At 36.7% G+C, this 19,148-nt stretch overlaps 3 protein-coding genes across 3 annotated transcripts in view; 1 reads left to right on the top strand and 2 right to left on the bottom strand.

Annotated features, from left to right (window-relative positions):
• LOC100179387 (thioredoxin-related transmembrane protein 2-B) overlaps positions 1-2,386 on the top strand; it is a 3,830-nt gene extending 1,444 nt beyond the window's left edge. Inside the window, exons 4-6 of the mRNA XM_026836368.1 lie at positions 1,205-1,377; positions 1,463-1,592; positions 2,019-2,386. Coding sequence (XP_026692169.1) covers positions 1,205-1,377; positions 1,463-1,592; positions 2,019-2,111 — 396 coding nt within the window. The 3' untranslated portion in view covers positions 2,112-2,386. The remainder of the gene's footprint in view (positions 1-1,204; positions 1,378-1,462; positions 1,593-2,018) is intronic.
• Positions 2,377-15,489, bottom strand: LOC100179434. Its single transcript, XM_002122667.5, has 32 exons — positions 15,327-15,489; positions 14,664-14,731; positions 14,280-14,298; positions 13,974-14,071; positions 13,385-13,604; positions 12,900-12,964; positions 12,554-12,667; positions 12,265-12,306; positions 11,782-11,938; positions 11,543-11,560; positions 11,315-11,392; positions 10,713-10,898; positions 10,346-10,543; positions 10,022-10,159; positions 9,665-9,799; positions 9,356-9,490; positions 8,824-8,961; positions 8,325-8,594; positions 7,883-8,014; positions 7,618-7,755; positions 7,048-7,317; positions 6,731-6,865; positions 6,410-6,544; positions 6,132-6,266; positions 5,781-5,915; positions 5,421-5,555; positions 5,107-5,244; positions 4,599-4,733; positions 3,986-4,407; positions 3,600-3,822; positions 3,194-3,327; positions 2,377-2,994 (listed from the first exon to the last, which is right to left on the bottom strand). The coding sequence occupies exons 1-32, from the start codon at positions 15,418-15,420 to the stop codon at positions 2,842-2,844; spliced, it is 4,593 nt and encodes a 1,530-aa protein (XP_002122703.1). The 5' UTR covers positions 15,421-15,489; the 3' UTR covers positions 2,377-2,841.
• Positions 15,490-18,344: 2,855 nt separating this feature from the next.
• Positions 18,345-19,148, bottom strand: part of LOC100177052 (beta-1,4-galactosyltransferase 3-like) — a 4,855-nt gene continuing 4,051 nt past the window's right edge. Inside the window, exon 6 of the mRNA XM_002124729.5 lies at positions 18,345-18,746. Within this exon, the coding sequence (XP_002124765.3) occupies positions 18,554-18,746 (193 nt within the window). The 3' untranslated portion in view covers positions 18,345-18,553. The remainder of the gene's footprint in view (positions 18,747-19,148) is intronic.

Genomic DNA, 19,148 nt, shown 5'->3' with positions numbered 1-19,148 from the left:
CTCTTTAAATAAGAGATTGATGATGTCATTAAGGCAAAATAATAAAATATATATCTTTAATTGTACAATTGGTTGGACTTGATTTTTGTCTGTTACATTTTGGTAGCACAAAATCCTTGCAAAATTAAATGGCTTTTTTAACTAATATTTTTTCCTCAGAGAGAAGTGGAAATCGGGATGTTTTTGCTCAGTATAATTGTGATCAAAAACCGAGCATCTGTTTCTGCAGAACAAATGATCACCAGTACATTAATGTACACAAAACTTGCCAGCGCAGTTTTATTTTATAGATTAGACCCAAGATTCGCGATAGGGTATTGTCTTTTATGTGTCTGTAAGTATCATTCAAATATTGTATTTTGCTGGACAACCAATTTGTTAAACCATTTTTTCTTGCAGTTCGGGTATGGTTGCTTCCAGATTATTTTGTTGATGGCCCAGAAGAACTAACTTATTTCAGTGACACAACTTTACAGGTATATTATATATTTATATATTACTTTTTATTCTGTATGGGAATGTCCTAAGCTGCCATATGATTCCTATTTGTAATTGTATGATTTACACTGTAGGGTTTTCATTTGTGAAACCATATGACTCCAATATTTTGCTACTCATACAAATGGAATTTCTATGGCAACCCAAGTTTTAAGCAATGACCTGTCATGAAACCTTGGATTAAAGTTCCAGTTGGTCCATTAAATTACTTCATCACTATATACTATCTACACAGTTATTCCTAAGAATCGGTCATTTTCATATATATTGGTCAGAATAAAATGTAGTTCAGTGCTCACATATCAACATATGGTATTCTTTTGTTTTTGATCAGTGACCTATTTATTCATTGTGCTAATCCAACACAATGAATGTGCTCTGTAGAGTGTTTAATTAATCTTGGTATCTAAGTAACATTATGTTGCTATGCTAGTATGCTCATACTTTGTGTGCCTATATTATATGAATAAATCTTAATTATTTCCATAGCAATTGCTTTACTTTTTTTCAAGTCTTTTTTACCTTTTAAATTATGCTAAAGTTAAAATTTATGAGTAATTGGTACTTGGTAGCCTATATTGAAAATCAAAATATATATATATATTTTGATGCAAAATGTTTTATTGAACTTCCAAGAAAAAGGTGTAGTCTTCTACTCTTTTATTTTCATTACTTTTAAATAAAGTTGTTCAAACCATTGTTACAGGAATCGTTGGAAGAAGATAAACGTGTAACTTGGGTTGTTCTGTTTTACACAACATGGTCCCCTCACTGTCATTCTGTTTCACCAGTATTTTCTGAGTTATCTAATGAATATGCAACAAAGTATTTAAAGTTTGCTAAAATTGATATTGGCAAATATTCGAAAGCAGCAAAAACGTACGTTATCTTTCGTTTATTATAAAAACTGTTGGTAGAAAAATTTCCTTTAGCAAGTTAGTTTATTTCCCTTCTATCTTTTTAGATATGGAGTTAGTGCTTCCACTATGTCACATCAGCTACCAACTATTATTGTGTTTGAAGATGGGAAAGCTGTCGATTGGAGGCCGATGTTAGGTTCAAATAAAAAGTTTGTCAAATACGTTTTCACAGAGGTGTGTATGGCTATGCACTACATTAGTGTTAAAAATAAGTGTGTTTCTATAATCTATTCTATGTGGGTGATGGGGGATTAAGGCCAGGATTGACCCATTAACCTAAAGCCTGTTAATGTTTCAGTTAGTGTTTTTAAAGGTTGGGCTGTAAAGGTATTTTATTAGTTCCAAAAACCTTATATATTTTTTCTTCTTGTTCAGTTGACAACTAAGTAGATTAATTCCCCCCCCCCCTTATTGTTTGTAATTTTAACGTAACAGTTACATATATAGTGCAAAAATGGTCTGCCCACCCTGCCACCCTACTTTTAGTGCCTGTGTATATGTTTTCTTTAGTTCTTATGAAAAAAATAAATACAATTTTTAAAGCATATTTTAGTTATTTTGTATGTGTACTTTTATTTTTATATTTAATTTTTTTTACAGGAAAACATCAAAAGAGACTTTGGTATGAACAGATTGTACGATGAATCTTTAGTCAAATGTAAAAAGTTTAAGAAGGGAAAAAAAGAAGAATAATCTTGTTTCGTCCATTTCACCTGCTGCTAATTTGTTTTGATAATTCTTGTCTTTTTTAAATCATGACAAAAAGATTCATAATCTTTCAATGTTATTGAAGTCTGCTTTAAAAGTTTTTCAAAAATTCCTACACAACAGTTCTTATAATATGTCTTGTAAAAATTGAATAGGGTATATTTTTAAAATTTGTGTTGTATCTCTCTATGGCTCAATGCCACACTCTATTGTCTGTCCTGCCAGGGAGACACTGTTGTATTAAAGCAAGCTCCATGATGTAATGGTTTATTATTCAATGATGACTTCCCAAAACCATCATGAGCATAATGCCATGTTGTATTATGATGTAATACATGCTGTAAAGCAGCGGTGATTATGTACAGATGAACACGTTAGCTGGTACACGGTAGTAAGGCTGCACTGGGCTCATTGCATTTCCTAAAGTTACAAAACACAACAAAGCAGTTTTACTGCAGTTAATCCTGTGCTCGTGGTCCCAGAAGTGGGTGAAGAAGAAAAAGCGGAACAACTGTCAACTGCATGGACGTTGGAATGTGTCTGTTATTTACATGGTAGATGGAACTATATTAGGAGAACATGTTGGGATATTAAACTAAGTACTAAGGCTTTACTTTTTGTAGAAAAATTTTACGCAGGAATGTAAAGGTTGTTTGATAGTGTGTTGCGAAATAGTGAACTCCGGAAAACTTAAAAATTGACCAGAAGTGAAAGATCACTGCCTGCATGCACCAGCGTCTATTTGCTTTGTCATTTCAACCAGTGCTGCCCAGTCACCAATTTCATAAAGATCGTTAGGATCATCAACCATTGATCGAATAGTTTCCTGGCAACGTGGATCTCTGGCGTAGATAGCCAGCACTGATAACTGGCGAGAAGTAAAAAAGAAATATAAATTTACTAAGTTTGTTCATTGCATGTTTGGCCCAAATTTTCAAAATATTTTAATATGCAATACAAAACTACATGGATAGATGTATATATATAATAAAAACTGTAGGCTACATCCAAATGCCTCTGTAGAACTTACAGAATAAAGAAAGGAAAAAAGCAGCTGTTTCTAATACCTTAATGCCACGCTTCTTGATTGCTTTCAAACCCGCTTGAAGATAATATCCATTAGAAGTTCTGCAGCCGTCAGTTGCGATTAATATCTCATGGTCTATTTCATCTTCATCATTACCTGGGAAGCTTCTCATGCCTGTGGAAAGGTAGTATGTGAATGTAATTTTCTTTATCCTCCCGTGGCCGGAAAACGACAGTTGTTATAACATGGATCCGATCATACACCTTAAGCCAGCTTATGAGTTACCAAGTATGTTACTTTGTGGATGAATATTTATTTTTTAGGATTTATTTAAAGTATTTCATACTGTAACTTGTGTTTTGTCTTTTGGTCACAGTAAGGTTGAATTTTATACAAAAATGGAAAGAGATCCAAGTATTGAGGTTTGTAAGGATAAAGCAACATACCTTGTGATTGTTGGAACATCCATGTATTTGCATCCTTTAGAGCACTTCCAATTTTAGATCGGTAACCACCACGGAATATAGTGGCACTAATGCCGTTCACAACATCATCTGCAGTTTCATATTGGTCAAAACCAAACTGCAGGCGTGCCCACCTTGAGAAGGACATCATGGCTATCTGAGTTGCTTGACCTCCAATGCCCCCGTTAACATTCCTTGCAACAGCCTGTGAATCAATGAAGAAACTTATTTAGTAGACTATTTACATTAATGAATGAGACATATGGTGAACCAATTGAATTTAACATAAAAGTTTGGTGTTTTGCCTAATACATTATAAAAACCAAAGGATTAAATCTTAATTGCATTTAGAAATGCACATTTCTTACCTTGAAAGCGTCTTTTGTCTTTTCAAAGTTATACCAACCAATGCTTCCGGATTCATCTCCAAGCAACAACAAGTCTCTTTCACGAGGTGCTTTTCCATGGCCGAGGAAGTTTCTGACATATCTGCAGAGAACATCCGTTTCAGGTGCTTCAGTCTCTGCCTCGGTTGGTGGCACCGTTGGTGGCTCCGTTGGTGGCTCTGTGGCTGGTTCTGTTGGTGGCACGGTAGGTGGTTCCGTTGGCGGCTCTGTCGGTGGCTCGGTTGGTGGCTCCGTCGGTGGCTCGGTTGGTGGCTCTGTCGGTGGCACTGTTGGTGGCTCCGTGGCTGGTTCGGTGGGAGGCACGGTTGGTGGCTCGGTAGGTGGCTCTGTTGGTGGCTCTGTAGGCTGAACTGGTGTTGGTTCAACAACAGGTTCAGCGCAATCTAAAATATCAAACTACACGTTAGAAACTTCTTTAAAAATAGTTTACATTTCGAAACAAAATCTTTGAAAGCAGTTTGCTAAAAAACATTGTGAATCATAAGAAAAAAATAAATCTCTTATCAGTCTGACTTTTCATATTTGCAACAATATATAAAGCACAAAGCAGCATTTGTTGGTAACAAACAATTACCTCTTGTTTCAGTTTGAAGAGTTGAACATTGTTCTCCTCTTCCCGATTGTGGTGTAACAATGGATTGTACTCTTGATTGTTTCTGGTTCACACAGAAGCTCCAGTCACTCCATTCAGTAACACAATTAGAACAACCTGAAATGTTCATCGCAGGAAATTTTAGTTTTTTGCTTATAATGTGCTACAATAACGTTTTATCTGTTTATGTTATCAAAGATTCTAGAATGTGAGCACTGTTTTGTTCCATGTATTTAGGGACAATTTCTTAGACTGCCTGAGTTAACTCGAATAACAAAGCAACTACATATATTGCCATTTAAAAACTGCAACCAGAATGCCAGTCCGATGGGTTTTTTGATGAAACAGCCTTACATTATTTTTTTAAGAGAATTATACCAATGTTTCAATGTATAACGGCATATTGTTGGAACCTAAACCACTTCACTTATGTTGAGTATCAAGTTCAAGCACATACATCGCATATCTAGGTTGTTAGTATGTTTAATACCTTCAATCTCTGTTTGAAGTTTTGGGCAAGCTCTTCCTCCACTTCCAACCGCTTCCGTTACCACAATTTGACTTCTTGAACTCGATAAATCCAAACACTCACTCCATGGTCCCCACTCCACAACGCAATGTACACAATCTACCAAAGATAAAAAAGCAAAAAAATCATTGAAAAATGTTGTTATTTTTGGTTTTTATACAAAATTTAAAAACTTTTCTTGCCTAGAAATAGGCATTCCTTTTTAAGGTTTCTATATTTGTCTTTACACAAAATTTTAAAACAGCCAATAAAACATAATGTGCATTTCTTCTTACCTTCAGTTTCCGTCTGTAATTCTGGACACTCCGTACCAGCTCCCTGGTTCAGTACAGCAGGATACTGAAGACGGATTCTGGTTCCATCCAGACATTCTCCCCAATCAGACCATTTCAACTCACAATCCACACAAACTGAAACATTGAACAAGGTTTTAAAAGACACCTCTGATAGGTATAGCATATATGTACATAGAACAAATATCATTGTGAACATATGTGACCTTTGGCAAGACACCTAACATTTATTATTCCAACCAATGGTCAAGAATCTATCATCCAAATAGTTTACCCCACAGCAAAAATCAATTAACCGCAAAACTCCATACATAGTCATGAAATGCAGTACATTTTTCCTACCTTCTGATTCTGTTCTTAATTCAGGGCAAACAGCACCAGCTCCAACAGTATCTGTTAAAATCTTTTCCGATCTTGTGCGGAATCCATCTACACATCCCGTCCAATCACCCCAATAGACCTCACAATCAACGCACTCTGATAATACAATGATGCACGACAGTTAGAACGTTCTACGTTAGTCAGGTTATTATGTCACTTAAGATAATATGCAACTAAATGTAAAACCATGTGTATGTGTGTAAAATCATTTGCATTTAACATTGTTTCCAAATTTGCAGGTAATATTTCAATGTTTTTGATCATAAGGTACTGAATGGGCAGTAGCAGATTATTAAAAACATTTCTTAGTACCTTCAATATCAGTTTGAAGTATTGGACATGCTGGAACCGCTCCAACAGGCTCAATAAAAACAAATTGAGTTCTGGTTCTTGTGCCTTGGTCACATGCTTTCCATGGACCCCACTGTACAACACATTCAGTACAAACTGTAAAAAATAAGCATATGAAGCTTCTGTTTGAAATGGTATCATTACAGAATGAAACAACTTACCAAATGTAAAAAAAACTGTACAAATTACATACTTAGTTAAGTAATGTTGTCAGATATCCTGGTAGTTGTATTTCATACCTTCATTCTGTGTCTCCAATTCTGGACAATCTTTGCCCCCACCTTCTTTTGGAGCAAGAACAAACTGATCTCTCGATCGAGAACCATCAGCACATTGAGTCCAATCGCTCCAAGCAACTTCGCAATCGAAGCAATCTAAAAACATTAGTGTGTTCGTTATTGCTAGGTTTGTAAAACCAAAGGGTACGTTGTGTATAACACAAATACAGGTATTCCTTCACAAAATTACATATTCCTTTATAAAATAGAATAAATTTATAATATAATCACTGTAATTTTCTGGCTATGCAAGTAAAGCTTTCAATAATAATTTTCCCTTACCTCGGTTTTCAGTCAGCAGATCTGGGCATGCACTACCTGCTCCTACTTGTTCAGTGGTGATTACTTGCGTCCTTGTTTGTTGGAATGAAGAACACTCGGACCACGGAGACCATTCTACCTCACAGTCAACACAGGCTGATGAAAAAAAAATATTACAGACCTAAAGATGTTTTAAAACGTACTGTAACTTATCAAATCGATAAGAGTGAGAACCCATACCATTTCTCATATGCTTTGTAGCATTAAACCTCTGACTCATTACCCTTTGATTTCAACCATTTAACTCTATAAATTTTGTTCCTTTAGGCAATAATTACCTTCATTCTGAACTTGTAGGGCACCGCACGCCTTTCCAGCTCCAACACGTGCTGTACCAATGGCCTGGCTTCTACTACGAGTTCCTCCAGCACATGCACCCCAATCTCCCCAAACAAGTTCGCAGTCCACACAAGGTTCAGTTTCGCTGCTGAGTTCCGGACACTCGTTCCCAGCGCCAACAGCAGCTCTCGAAATAACTTGGGATCTGGTTCTTTCCCCATTTGAACATTCACCCCAGTCCTCCCAGTCAACAACACAGTCAGAGCAGCCTGTCAAAGGTATGGGTTAGCTTCATAAAACACCATTACGTGTAGATTAACATTCTGGGACATGTTTGAGTTCACTACTTTTGAATTAGTGATTTTAATTTGGTATCGAATGTCATCAAAGGCCCTAGGCTCATGTTAATGCAACATGAATTGGTTTATCAACTGTCAAAGATGAGATTCTTTAATGTTGAGACATTTGAGAGACCTTATGTTTAACTGCATAATATGTGCAAGGCTTTCCTTCCAAAAAACTACAATATGTGGTTCTTCTAAAATTGAATAACCAATTATTCAAGTTACTTTCAGTGTCAATTCTTAATTCATCTGGACATTGAGCACCAGCCCCAACAGGTGCAACAAGGATGACTTGGGTTCTTGTAATGCGTCCGTCTTCACATTCACTCCAATCTGACCAACCAAGTTTACAATCAACACAATCTGTAAAAGAAAAGCATTAACAAAACATTATTTTTGAATTTCTTAAGAAATGGATATACCACCAGAATACAACACGTCTTAGTAGTATTTCTCTATCACCAAATACATATTTATATTGTTGGTATACCTTCAGTTTCAGTCGTAATATCCCGGCATTTACCAGCACCAACAGCAGGAGCAAGAACAGTTTCACTTCTACTTCTTGAACCACCTTCGCAAGTACCCCATGCCTCCCAGTCAATGATGCAGTCAATACAGTCTGCAAGTTCGAAGATATAATTTTAAAGCAAGAAATAGATCGGTTTTTGATGAAAACACTGACTAATTAGAATTTTAAATTTACTATGTTTGTTATTCAAGTTAAGGCTTAGTTTATAAAACATTTTTTTGGGGGGAAATAAAAATGTTTAATTTTTACTTGATCCAGGTCTACTAGAGATATATTTGTTGAATATGCGCGACTAAATTAAATATCAAATCAAAACCTTCAAATGGTTTATTATTACACTTGTGAGATTTTTTACAAAACTTTACTCCTACTCAAACTTAGTTAAGAAAAACATAGAAACCTTCAATATCCGTTAAAACTGTTGGGCAATCATTTCCAGCTCCAACTTTCTCTCTTATTACTTCCTGGAATCGAACTCTGCTGCCACCATCACATTCACCCCATGTACTCCATGCTAATTCACAATGCACACAATCCTCAGTTTGTGTTTCCAATGGTGGACATTCTGTTCCACCCCTAGTGGCAAGTTGCGCAATAAACTGCTGCCTGGACCTTGTACCACCAGAACATTCACCAAATTCTTCCCATTCAACAACACAGTTGGTGCAACCTGATAAAACATAAGGTGTTCACATGATTTGAAGCAGAAAATGTCAGAAATTTATGTTCACTTATTATAACGCCAATCTTAACAAATACTTCATTTTTTTGTATTTCACCATTGCCTTAGTTTTTATTAAAAATATATTTCCCAATTTAAGAATAAGCTCCTACTACACACTTCTTGATTATACACCATCAAAGTTTGTGTACCACATTTTCAAGTGTAGAAATCTCACTTTGAGTTTCTGTTCCAAGAGTTGAAGGACATGATGTTCCAGAACCAACTTGAGGAACTTGGACAACTTGTGATCTAGTCTTCTGATCATTAATACACTCGCCCCAGTCATCCCATGCTACCACACAGTCAGCACATGCTGGTCGTAATAAAAGTGGAATTCATTACAAAGGTAATCTAACACAAAGTTATTGTTTATCTCTCTGAATATGATAGCTAAGTTAAAATCACATAAAACAACAAAGAAAATCAGCACTGAAATGACAATTATTAGGAACATGTTTTGTGTTTTAGGCAGAAACTTATCTGGTAATCTAAGTTTGGCATTCTACATGTTGATTTATGTTTAATAAACTAAACCATTGTTTTTCTACATGTTAGCCTAACTACTGAAAAAAAATATTCGGGAAATTGAAACTAATTTAGAATATTTTTTTCTGGGTGACGGCTTCTGCTCACTTCTAACTTACCACTCCAGCTTATAAACAGACAGATTCCTAAAATATTTAGGTTATAAAGGATTTCCTCCTCACCTTGATATTCTGTTTGGGGAGGTATACACTCTTCACCAGCACCAACTCTTGGCTGGGAAATAACCTGGACTCTCTGTGCTCTGTTGTTCTCACAACTCCTCCACTCTCCCCAACTATACTCACAGTCGTAGCACTCTGAAAATGTAACCTATTAAAGTATGATGTTCATAACACAACTTAATTACAGAACCACTAAAACTATACATAACACAACCTAAATACAAAACCACTAAAAGCTTTGGAATTATTCCCTACGAAACAGGCTATCGTTAATAAAAAGGATTTAATCATGGTAATTTAAATTATTACCTTCATCTTGTGTTTGAAGTTCAGGGCAGTTTTCACCAGCTCCTACTTTCTCTACAGCCACAACTTGTGTTCTTGTACGAACACCATCAGCACAAGCCGACCAATCACCCCATTCCACACCACAGTCAACACAACCTGTAAACATTTGTATTTGCACCGCTTATTGGATCTAGAATATCTCATGGACTTGCATGCAGTCATAATGAATAAATGTAACTTATTTGTCCTTGATTGATGTGGCAATGACAGTCGTTATAAAACAGGTGTCTCCGGTTCACACGCCTCGTACTCTTTACAAGTTGCCATCTCATCAAGAAACTTTAATATAATTTTCTACAACTCAACTAAAAGGCTTACGTTCAGTATGAGCAGGAATGATATCGGGACAAGGAGTGCCAGTCCCAACAGCTTGAACTAAAATAAATCCTTGTTTGCTTCGAATACCCTCGCTGCATGCACCCCAGTCGTTGTATTCAACCACACAATCCACAGGGACTAAAATACATTAGGTAAGAAATAAGGACTAAAATACATTAGGTAAGAAATTGAAAAATTTTAGCAAAGCTTTTATACGATTACGAATTATTGCCTACACTCCAGGCCTTGGCATATAGTGAATCAACCAAAAAAATATCCAAGTCTTTATGAAATCTAATTGCGCAAAAATGTGTTTTTACTTACCAAGTTCACAAAGAGGTTTTTGGTCCGACCACTCTCCGGTAAACTGGCCCGAAATCTCACAGGTTACTGCCGGAACACCTTGTAACTCATACCCTTCATTGCACTCGAATGTACACAATGAATTGAAGCGATTATGATGGGAGCAAGTAACCATGCCATTCTCAAATTCCGAATCAATGTCCTCTTCGCAAAATATACCTGCAATATATTTACAACAACTGTAGGAAAATCTTCACATCAGTATGTTGGTTTTACGTTCCAAACTCTCTGGATAAAAATTAAAAAATACTTTAACTAAGTTTTAAAAACCAGTTCTATATTTTCTGTTTTTCAACCGTTGTGTATTTATTGAAATGCAAATACTTACGTGGGCAGTGGGGCACTTCAGCCAACCAGTGTGCATCATCTGCGCATGCGAATGATTCCTGGCCAGCCAATGAGCTTCCTTCTTCACACCAGAATGTACAGATTGAACCAATAAGATTAGTGTTGGTACAATCCATGTTTCCATGCTCAGGAGCAAGTATGAGAGGACAGTGATCTGGTCTCTCAACTGCAAAAAGATAAATACAACTATAACTGGTGTACAGAATTTTTATTAATATTTTTTGGACATAGTTACAAAACACTTTTACCCAATATTTTTAAATGGTTATAGAAATTCATCCAAGCTGTAGTGAAGTATGATGATACATATTTTACCCTTGCGTTGTGGAGAAACAGCAGTTGTTACAACAAGGGTGTTCTGTTTCATGCACCTCATGCCAGCTTCAAGTTACCACGCAAACTTCGAATGACTTTTTTTGTTGGACAATTAATTTTTTATTGTAAACCTTGGTTTGGAGCAATGTTCATTATGGGTCTTGCCCAAGAACACATACACCATCAATGGTATCTATATCAAACGTCTAACTCAATATTATGCGAACCATTCACCCACAGTGTCTATAATACTATAAGTAACCTAACCATCTGGTTCGTGATCTCCTCTTCCTGTTGGTGCACCAGGAGTTGGTTCAGTGACCAGAGGTGGAGTTGGGGTTGGTTCTGCTTGAACAAATTACATGAATCAAATGGAAATATCATAAAATCATTTACACAATATTTTCAAAAGTTCAATGGTAAACAGGTTCTATTAACAATTATACAAGAAATAATGCATGAATTCTTCAATATTAAATATTAAACGACTCTTACCTTCTGAGGGAAGAAGTTCTGTGGATTAAAATAGAACAGTTATTAAATGTTAAATAAGGCTCCACAATCAATTTTCCAGTTAGATTTAAAAGGACTTCAGACACGACAACTGTTTCACATGTATACTATGTGGTGTAGTCTTATAGTCTGATCTATTTTATTAACGTTCCAATAACATTTCTTAGGCCAATTTATTCACAAATTGCTAATTCATTATTATCTTATAAATAGGACTTTACCGGCATTAAGGATTGCTGATCTTCTTAATCTTTCACCAACTAAACCCAATAAATGTTGCAACATTTCATCTGGCGTTACATTAGTCACATCAAAAGCTACAACCACCCCAGTTTTTCTGCGTGGCATTCTTCGAAAGCCAACTACTTCTTGTGTGTTCTGAAAAAACAATTTACCATTAGATTTTATGTGTGCTGTTCTGCAACCACTGTTGTTCCAACCTAGTTGATCCATATGATTTGTCAGAGATATTAGTCATATAGAAAAAAGTTCAAAACAAAGTTAGCCTTCCACACAAAATGAACTACATATAGTATCTTGAACTACATAGAATAAATGAACTAACTGTAGTTTCTTCTTTAAATGTTTTATTTTATTGATTTGAAAAGAGCAATCGAAAAAAGAAAAAATGGTCCACATGAATTGTAAATCAAATATTTAAATTAATCAAAATGGCTCATTTGTTACAACCAACAAACACTTACAATTGTTCCACTGGTAACTGAACCGAACAGGTAGAGACGAATCTGAAAGTTGAAAAGCAAACATTACAATATGATAAAACTCAGTTTAAATTAAAATATGATAAAACTCAGTTTAAAAATCTTTGACTATAAAAATGTTGAACTCTAGGAATACAAAGAAATCTTGGAAACCAAGAACGTCTAAACGCGATCTTGACATTCGGAACATGTGTTTTCCCCATAAAGATAGATGCAAATACTGAAACATATTGTAGAAAAAAGCTTGAACCCAAAAATAAACATAAAATACCTCAGGACCGACGATGTTCTTTTCCTTGGTGAAAGCTCTGGACGTTGAGTCTAATAGCCTGCTGTCAAACCTCTTGTCATAAGTAATGATAGCTTGCATGGCCACAGATGGCAACTAAATTCAATGCAACGCGATTAATATATTCGATAGCGAATCATTAAATTTATATAATTCACTTTTGTGTTTGATTAAAGGGGTTTTCCCATTGGGTATTTTACCGACACGGTATCTAAAAAACACACCTACTGAAAATAAAAGTAATACATACCAGTATTACAGCAATGAACTATAATGCTTGTAGTAAAATATCACACGCCAGTTATGGTGATACAAAATTGGCACTTACAGTTGTCGTCTCGGGTGGCGGGACTGTAGTTAAACCTTCCTCTACGTCGACTGGCTCTGTAATATCTGGTTAAAATAGTTCGTATCAGTTGGAAATTTTAATCTTTTACCGCAATGGTAATATGAATACCGTTAGCGCACAACATCCCAAAGTTCCTAATCGTATTTTTAAGAACCAACAATGTTCTTTAAAGGTCGCTCAGATACGGTTATATAATTCTGTATTTTTTTGTTTGCTACCACATGACGCGCAAAAAGATTACAAAATTAAGGACGATCTTACCCCGAGCCACTATACGTCTTAAGATGATACTTTGCGTGTGGCAATAAACTTATTATACGTGCGCAGATGGCGTCTTACGACGCGTGTCTTGGTAATTTAATTAATATGTTGTTCAGGTTTAATGACACACATTAAATATAGGTTTTCTTCACTGACGCTTCCTATACGTTTAAAACTATATAAAAGATATTGCGTATGCTTACCGGTGACTTCTGTAACCCTTGCCCTTCCGATTCGTCCGCTGAACCCGACCATTGCTTGACTTAACTCCTCAGATGTGACCGGAGAATACGATTCGAACGTAATATCCAGGATCGCCTTTGTTCTACGCTGGTTGACGTCAGGGCTCGGTTCGAATTGCGTCACATCAATCGTGAAATCCTCCGCTTCAGCTGATAGCTCTCTTGTTAAATAACCAGAGATCTGAGAAGGGCCATTGGTTTTATATTGTTGCGTTATCAAGAGGTTAACAGTTTCTTGGATCAAAAACTTTGAAATGTCTTATGAATTTGATTGTATACTGTGGGGGGAGATGGGACACCTTTAGCACATATTAATATCCAAATATCCTGATCGTTTAAAGAGTTAACAAAATGGTATTTGTTTGCTAGCAAAATGGACGAAAAAGCAGAATGAATAAGTGCATGTCTGATATTTCCCCACCCTGCTATACACGAATCCTTAAATTTCACATCGTAATTTTAAAATAGCGACTGGAAATATGACAAAGTTTGGCACCGCATATTCAGCTCTGTTGGAACATCCGAACTGTCTTTACAAAACACTACTTACCGCTGTGGAAACACGCTCGCTCATTCTTTCAAAGCGAACCGAAGTTTCTTGGAGCAAAACTTTTCGAAACTTTTGTTGAATTGTAACTACGAAGGAACCTGTTAACGGTAAACACGGTAACTAACATTTTAACTTTGTTTCTTCGAATACGATAGCGAAAGTCAAATTGATTACGAAAACAAAGAGGGATTTAGCAGTTTGCCTATTTACAAATCTAAGAAAGATTTTAAATACTGTAATATACAGAAATGACTATAAAGTTGGATGTTTTCACGCAAGCAAATAATCAAGTAATAATGTTCTTACCTCTCGCTGCTTCCGTCTCCTGTTAAAATGTACGTCCAAGTAAAATATCAGATTTGTTTTATATTTATTTTTTTAATTGAACAGAATAAACACAGTAGGTTCACATATCGTCTGGTACACTTTTTTGTATAAATGAAATGGTTATTTACAAATCAGATGTATAGTGCGCCATTTATTCTATTTGGTGGAAGTTTCTTACGGCGAAACAACACGCCATACCAAGACCTGGGATTTAGGTTTCGGTTTACCCATATGTCAGTTAGTCATTTAAATTGCTGTAGCACAACATGCGGTCATATTCCAAACATTTTGTTAAAAGCAATTAACTGCATGCAAAAACGTTTTGAATGTCACCAGCTCTATATATGTGGTAATTATGCTTACCCCAGATCCCGAACCCTCGTTATTGTTCCCGTATTCGTTGTAGTTGTAACCGGGGTAATCGGGCAGTCCTGAAAATAAAAGAGTTATATATATATATATTAAGTTTCCGTTGTGTTTACAGGTTGAGGCGTTGTGTTTGTGCCGAGTAAGTTATACAGCATGCTGGGTGTTACTTTCCCAGAAAATAACCTTGCACCGGCTAAATAATGTGTTATTAAAAGGACTTAGCTGGTAAGGAATTTTGAACTAAATGCCCCATGGCTGGATTATATAGGAGATTGGGATTTTGTGTAATCTTGTATTTTTTATTGGGTATAGCTTTAGTTTTCCGCATATCTTATTGTGACTCAAAAGTTTCTACTTCACGCAAGATGGGACCACCTAGGTATGGTATAGTCGCCAATGATGTTATATGGCACTCACAAAGATAAGTGTACGGTAGTTGCAAGTTAAAGTGTAGTAGGGTGGGGGACGATGGGTCACGTTTTCACTCTATTTCCTAGTCCAACTTTGAAGCAAACAAAGTAAAATAACGAGGTATAAAACCGTATATTCTCACAACTCTCATAGACCGTTGTTAAATGTCTAAAACACGAACAGGATATTTAGATATTACGTGATTAAGGTGTCCCATCTTCCTCACTCTACTATATATTGATTTACCTGGTGATTCTTCATCATACGTGTATACATCACCATATTGTCCCAAAGATTGTCCAGCCAATGCTAGCAAACAAACAGCATATAGCCACGTCATCGTGACGTAATTACACAAGTGACAATTTCAATACTGAAACTATCTGGCAAGCTGGAAAGTAAAACTCGGTTAGTTTTTTTGGGGTGAACTTCAAAGGTTTGTTTTGACTTTACGGAAGAAGTGTCTGAAATTAAACGTACCGCCACGTTTCTACCGCATTACAAATAATAGCTGTGAGCTTTTAATTCTGATACAAGTTCCGCTACTATTGCCCTTTCACGTCTTACACACATTATACCATGACCTGCCTGTGTAATTTTAATAAACTTAACTCAAATTTTTAAATCAAGTTCAAAAATTTGTAACATATATACTTCAAACTTGCTCATAGACCATCCCTCTAAATATTTTTTATTCCGAAATCAAAACCGTACGAAACCTGACCTATAACGGCACGTTACGCATCGACGCAATTTTGACAGTTCTGCATTGTCTAAAGAACATTCCCATGTTCACCTAACTTGTATCACACAAAGCATAATGAACCATAGGGGAGATAATATCGGATGTTTCCTTTGACCCATTTCCAGTCGAGTTCGACGTGCGTGGATAAGAGGAAATGAAGCAACCGCAAATCAGCCGCGTCTGCTTCACTTTGCCGTAATTGGGAGCTGTCTGCCACCGAATTTGGAGAGAGCCTCGTGTCGGTTTCGGGGCGGTTTTAACCCGGCAGTTTACCTCTAATTACCGGTGTAAAACTGCCTACATGGAAACGGGGTAGAAAATAAATTGACCGCAATCAGTAACTTGACAGTAAATCAATCATAGGATAAGCACGTCTCCGCATACGCATGCTCCCCTTTGCATGTTTTTTTTGCACCGCTGTTCTTACAGTCATAAAAAACTAAAATAAATGATTAATCTATATAAAATATGCGTAGGTTAAAACATGAAATACGCTGCAAATGGCAACTATTTTTTTCTAATACTTTCTTCTTAACGTGCTGACTAAATGATACCAGGCACAAGTGTGTACCTGGAATGAAAAATCACTTCCGAAATACACCAACCGCAACGCGCAGGCGTTTCAACAAAACCTGACTATTACCGATGGCGGAACAGCATGAAGAATCCATGACAAACAGAGAATCCCTAACTCCGGCTGGGTGCTCTAAGCTATGTGACCGATACTTCTCACCGCCCACCAACGACTCTGAAAGCAGGGACTGCACGCGCCTGCTGAAAAAGGCAACGTGCAGATTCTGCAGTTCTTCAGCAGCAGTAAGAGGAGGGGTATTGTATTACCGCCTTCGCGTCATACACGCTTTCTCGCGTTGAGGGGTTGGTGTTCGACCAAGCGGAGAACACAGATATTTTCAACGGAAACCGGTCCTGTTTCTAGACTGCTATGATCGGCGGAACAAACGCACCCGCGATAAATAGACAATCGACGCATTATTCTGCCACATTTGACGCATCCTAAATATCGAGGGAGCTTCAAAATTCAAGTCTAAACGAAGTCATTGTATGACGCGCGGCGGAAGAGCAGATGAGCCGGAAAGTCCAATTTTCGCACAACTTCAGATAATTTTTTGCAAAGTTGCAATTTTCAGTCACGTAACGTCGAGTATGACCCGAAGAACTAAAACCGTCACTCTCCTAATTTATCAAGTTGCAGAGTCGCATAAAAGCTTTCAAAACATGTTTGTTCGAATTTCTCAGGATTGGAATCCCACGGCGAGGTAACAGCGCACCTCCGTCGTCCTCAGGGAAAGAAAGAATTTCGCCTCACATAGTGTGCCTTGACACCACCACTGTAGACTTCGGTGTCACGAGGTCAAGTGTGTTAGGCTCTAATAAGCACTCATTATTTTAAGTTTGCTGCAAACAGAGGCATTCTGTTGCTTCAAATGCAAAGAAAAATCGAGAAATAATCCAAAATCAAAATTTCCTCACATTTTCGGATTCCGGTGAAACGTCACAAACGACTTTAGGACGTTTTCACGCTCTAATAATTCAAGCCATACGCGATTGTTTGTTTAGTGTGACGTCACAGAACATTTTACGTTTTACTCTCACACACACTTGGCAAAAAAAAAATAAGTCAAACTTAAGAAAGGTGTTCCAGATTTCAGGTTATTATAATTGTTGGTCATAAGCTTTTGTTGCATCATAAGCTCTGTTACGTCATAAGCCCACCAATGTAATCATAAACCTAACATCATTTTCTAGAATTGCACCATATGTTATTGCTTATGGAAGCCTGCCCACATAGCATGTTTAGTGCTGATAAAAGATAATATTATCTTGTGTTTTCCATTGCTCGAGTAATTAATGTCTATGAGTGAAGTTACAAAACTAGTATTTAGCGATAAGAACGCTGTAGCCATAACCGCAGCCAATAAATATAACAGGGGTTTATGACTCAAGCTGCAGGACTTCATATTTCAAAGCGTTCAACTCCTTTCGAATTACCACCATCAGCGTTTTATCGCTGCCCGTAAAATATAACCGATATTTTTTGGTATGGTTCCAAAATCTAATAAATCTCGGTGGAGTTTTGGCCTCGGTCTACTGAATAAGCTGCTACACCATCTGATCCTTGGCTCATTTCTCCTTTCAATTACAGCAAGCGTTTTCGTTTAATCCAACAGAGGATAACTTGTCCAGTGATGCACTTGAAGAATTCCCACTACAATTTTCAGTGCCTGGTATTTTAAATTTGGCAAAACTGCGTAGACCTGCTATGTCTAGACTCGGACCCTTGATTTTCTCGCATGCACCCTCCGATTTACGTGAGTCATTCGTCCATCAGAACACTCTATCAACAAATGATACTGATAAACTTACTCAGAACCTAAAAAGCCATATTTTATTATCAGCTGAATACCCACAAGGGTGTCTCAAAATTGTACTGGCCCCACGCAACTACTTTATTATCTTATTCTTTATGGGAATCTTAAGCTGTCATTAAGCAACAAAAATCCTATTTGTCCAGAATTGTACTACAAGCACATCTAAAGAAAATTGTAAACCGAAATCATGAATAGTATATATAGCAGCTAACGATAAAAAGCGCGTGAATACGAACAAAGTTATGCATTTTCTATAGGAAGCTTATCAAAATAATTAATCCTAGTATAGGTAAAGTAAAGAAAAATGTGAAAGTGTATTGAACTTCAAAAGCCTTTCGTTACGTGGCAGCACAGTCACGTGATCTGACGTATAAACGTGTATGCGTCACTTGTTTTACAATTTTAATATCTTCTTTTTCTAAAGAGTTAACACCGTCTTTCGGCTGCCTTTTTCCCCATGCTTTCAAAAGTTGAAGACGTTTCCCATTCACTGGGTTTCCTTGGTCGTGCTGGTGACTGATCATCTTGAAACTGTAACACATTGATATGCGTTTAGGTGTACATAACATAGCATACAGTTTATTTATCTCTTAAAACACAGAAGCAAATAACAATTAAAATTAAAACAACGAAGAGAAGGGAAATAGCAGCAAAACGGCAGCAGTCGTTAAAAAACACGCTGCGGGTAGAAACCAATAAGTGTGTCCACGGCCTACTAGAGATATCTCTAGTATATGAATGTAACTTACTATCCTCGCGTGGCCGGAAAACGACAGTCGTTATCACACGGGTTTAACACCTCGTGCCAGCTTACGAGTTACCATGTATGTTACTTTGTGGGGTAATTTTTTTTGCTTTTTTTTACATTTTTTTTAATGATGGCTGATAATTTGGACAAACTATTAATGACCACTGGGGTTGAACAATTGTCGT

The sequence above is a fragment of the Ciona intestinalis genome, chromosome 10, assembly GCF_000224145.3.
Source record: "Ciona intestinalis chromosome 10, KH, whole genome shotgun sequence".
Lineage (NCBI taxonomy): Eukaryota > Metazoa > Chordata > Ascidiacea > Phlebobranchia > Cionidae > Ciona > Ciona intestinalis.
The sequence above is the reverse complement of the archived record's forward strand: the minus strand, read 5'-3'. Positions and strand labels throughout refer to the sequence as shown.

Bases quoted from the DNA above. Each gene is read 5' to 3' on its own strand.
- LOC100179434 (XM_002122667.5), bottom strand. From the start codon at position 15,420: ATGACGTGGCTATATGCTGTTTGTTTGCTAGCATTGGCTGGACAATCT. The intron at 12,965-13,384 runs GTAAGCATACGC...TATTTTAACCAG, and splicing joins AAGGGTTACAGAAGTCACCG to ATATTACAGAGCCAGTCGAC. The intron at 9,800-10,021 runs GTAAGCCTTTTA...AAATGTTTACAG, and splicing joins CATTCCTGCTCATACTGAAC to GTTGTGTTGACTGTGGTGTG.